At 45.3% G+C, this 2,849-nt stretch overlaps 1 protein-coding gene across 1 annotated transcript; it reads left to right on the forward strand.

The window, feature by feature from the left end:
* Window positions 1-6: 6 nt before the first annotated feature.
* LOC108354874 (nuclear factor related to kappa-B-binding protein-like) lies at window positions 7-2,845 on the forward strand (the record flags this gene model as incomplete). Its single annotated transcript, XM_017606050.1, has 2 exons — window positions 7-2,515; window positions 2,576-2,845. Coding segments are annotated over 2 exons (2,779 nt in total), but the record flags the coding sequence as incomplete, so codon positions are not given.
* Between the last annotated feature and the right edge of the window lie 4 nt (window positions 2,846-2,849).

Below are 2,849 nucleotides of genomic sequence, written 5' to 3' on the forward strand. Positions count from 1 at the left end.
ATTTCGTCTACAAAACCGATTAGCCCAGTAAACTTTGGAGCTTCATCAGAATTACTCCAAGAAACCCATGCGTGCTTCTTTTCGCTCATACGAGATTTGTTTTGTGCAACATCGCTCCACAGAATGCAGTATAATGAATTGCGATCGCGCATCGACGTCTGGCTACGTAACCCCATTACAGCATTAAATGACTGGTATGCCCAGGCAGATAACTGGTCCGGCCTACTAATGTCCGCTATAAACTTCCTGGCTGGCGACTTTGTTGACCTACCTGAAGAGTATGTTCCATACATCGAGTTCAAACCACAGCAAAACATTTTCCAGTGGATTGGAGCAGGCCGGGACTCTGACACACGTCTGTCAACACTCTGTAATTTTTGGCTGCAACGCCAATATGAAGTGCCAGAACGGGCGCAAGCAGCTCTTTGCCCAAATCTTACAGAATCGTCAAGTGATGCAGCAGGAATATCTACTGCTGGTCTTAACTCCATAGAAATGGAGGAACCTGCCATTTCATACGATGGGGGCGTATCGCCGCCGCCGCCACCACCACCGAGATGCCCCACTACATGGACAGTGTGTGCGGCTACATCTGAAGAAGTCATTGAGTTCCAGCGCCAGGAGCGCGAGCGATTCGAGCAACCGCACCGGGCTTACACGTATAGAATGCACGGCTATGAAAGCGTTGTTGGCCCAGTCAAAGGAATATACACACAAATGTATGCCTTGACTAAAGCTCGTGGACATAGCATGATGATCGGCAATCGTCCCAATTTCGTCACCATACTAACACTTGTCCGCGACGCCACAGCCCGTTTGCCAAATGGTGAGGGTACACGCGCCGATATTGCTGAGCTATTGAAAAGCTCGCAGTACATAAATTTGAAGGAGGGCGAAAATGTGCTACAAACAACAGTGAGTGGGGCCTTAGATCGTATGCATACTGAACACGATCCTTGTGTACGCTATGATCCAAAACGTAAGATTTGGATTTATCTGCACCGTAATCGGAGTGCAGAGGACTTTGAGCGTATACACCAACAACATCAGGGTATAGGAAAATCTAAAAAAGTAGTGCATCGCAAACCTAAAACGAAAAATTCGACCGCAGCGAAAACCCCATCTGAAATAGCAGACAGCAACAATATAATCTCTACTGGCGACGAAGAGAATATTGCTGGATCTATAGCACCGACCAATAATATTTCCAAAGTTGGCACAGCCTTTTCCATGCCTGCATTGGTTCCAGCAAATCCAATTATAGTTAGTAGCCAAAGTGCCCAAACACAGCAGAAAGTAGCATCTGTCACATCAAAACCAGCAGTAACACGGTCTCTTCCGGTTCCGCCACTTAAGTACAACATACCACAGCAGAAGTCGTTGCTCAAGTCAACTATGCAGTCGCATCCTCAACGACAGCAGCACCAACAAACTAGTACTACTGTTGGCATTGACACTCAATTGCAACACAACCAGAGAATCCAACAGCGTGTAGCAAATATCAATAAGAACACTCCTACAGAAATAAATTCAGAAGAGGTCAAGGTCAACAAACAGTTAAATTTAACCATATCACCAACCAAATCCAACTTATCGGTATCTAATACTGGTGGTGGAAATTCTACGCCCATTATTGTAGCTACACCAACCGGTCTTCAAACAGTGCACGTTTCAAACGCCACTGTCCTGACAACATCAACGGCGAACTCCGTTCCCCAAGTAATGCAGCAGTCTTCCTTGACTGCAACTCTGGGTGGCAAGAAATTGGCTCTAAACAAACCAATATTCATCAATCAAATTAGGGGCCAATCAGCAACGGCTACTACATCAAAAACCAAAGTTTCTCCACAGCAAGTTTACAAGCAACAACTCAATGTAAGCCAGCAGCAACAACAAAAGCACGCACAAGGTTTTATAATTCCAATAAGCATGGCAAATTCCATTGCTGGCTCCGTGAGCGTAGAATGCCATAGCTCAGTACCAAAAGATTCAAATTTGCGAACATTGCCCGTTACCTCTGGATCTAGTGAAGGTACGACCACGATTTACATGGACAACGCACAGTTCATTAGTACCTCCGACAGCACGCCACAGGAACAAATACAACAAAAGCAAACACAAGCGAAAAACATTATACGATTAGTGCCAAGCATTTCCAGCGGTGCAGTGAAATCGATTTTACAGTCGACTTCAGCTGGCAGTGTTGTCAATGCCAGAAAACAGCCTGTGCATATTATTGGACACCGCGTTGTGACTGGTAATGCTGGCACAGGAGCAGGACGTGCTCAGCCACAGCAAGGTAAACAACTAGGTAACAGCGGTGGCCCGCAAACCTGTGGGGTTGCTTCGGTCGTGGCAGCAGGAAGCGGATCTACGCTCATAAAAATGTCGCCACAGACATTTGCAACCTTGCAACAAAAACAGGGCCAACATGTTGTTGTAAAGCAGTCTCCCGCCTCCTCATCGTCTGCAACAAACCAGCAACATCGTGTCTATGATAAGACCACATTTTTGAGTAAATTGAGACTTACGATTAATTACATAGTTAAATATTAAATTTATTTTGTATTTTTAGAAAACACTACGATTGTTACCCAGCCTGCCACTTCATCTTCACAAGCCATAAGCAAAACGATCTTTATGCAACAATCTCCCACCACTCCAGTCATTCATAAGTCAGGAAACGGTGCAACTTCCGTAGGCTCACAAACCTCATCTGTACCTATTACTTCAGCTGGAAAGGTGCACACCATTAGTGCCACCAATCTTTCTTCACAGCAACAACGTGTACTTCTCCAGAACTTAAAGCAACAGCAGCATATGCCACAAAGCTCGCAATTAAAATCAGT

The sequence above is a fragment of the Rhagoletis zephyria genome, unplaced genomic scaffold, assembly GCF_001687245.7.
Source record: "Rhagoletis zephyria isolate East Lansing unplaced genomic scaffold, Rhagoletis_zephyria_1.1 Rzeph_scaffold_40016, whole genome shotgun sequence".
Lineage (NCBI taxonomy): Eukaryota > Metazoa > Arthropoda > Insecta > Diptera > Tephritidae > Rhagoletis > Rhagoletis zephyria.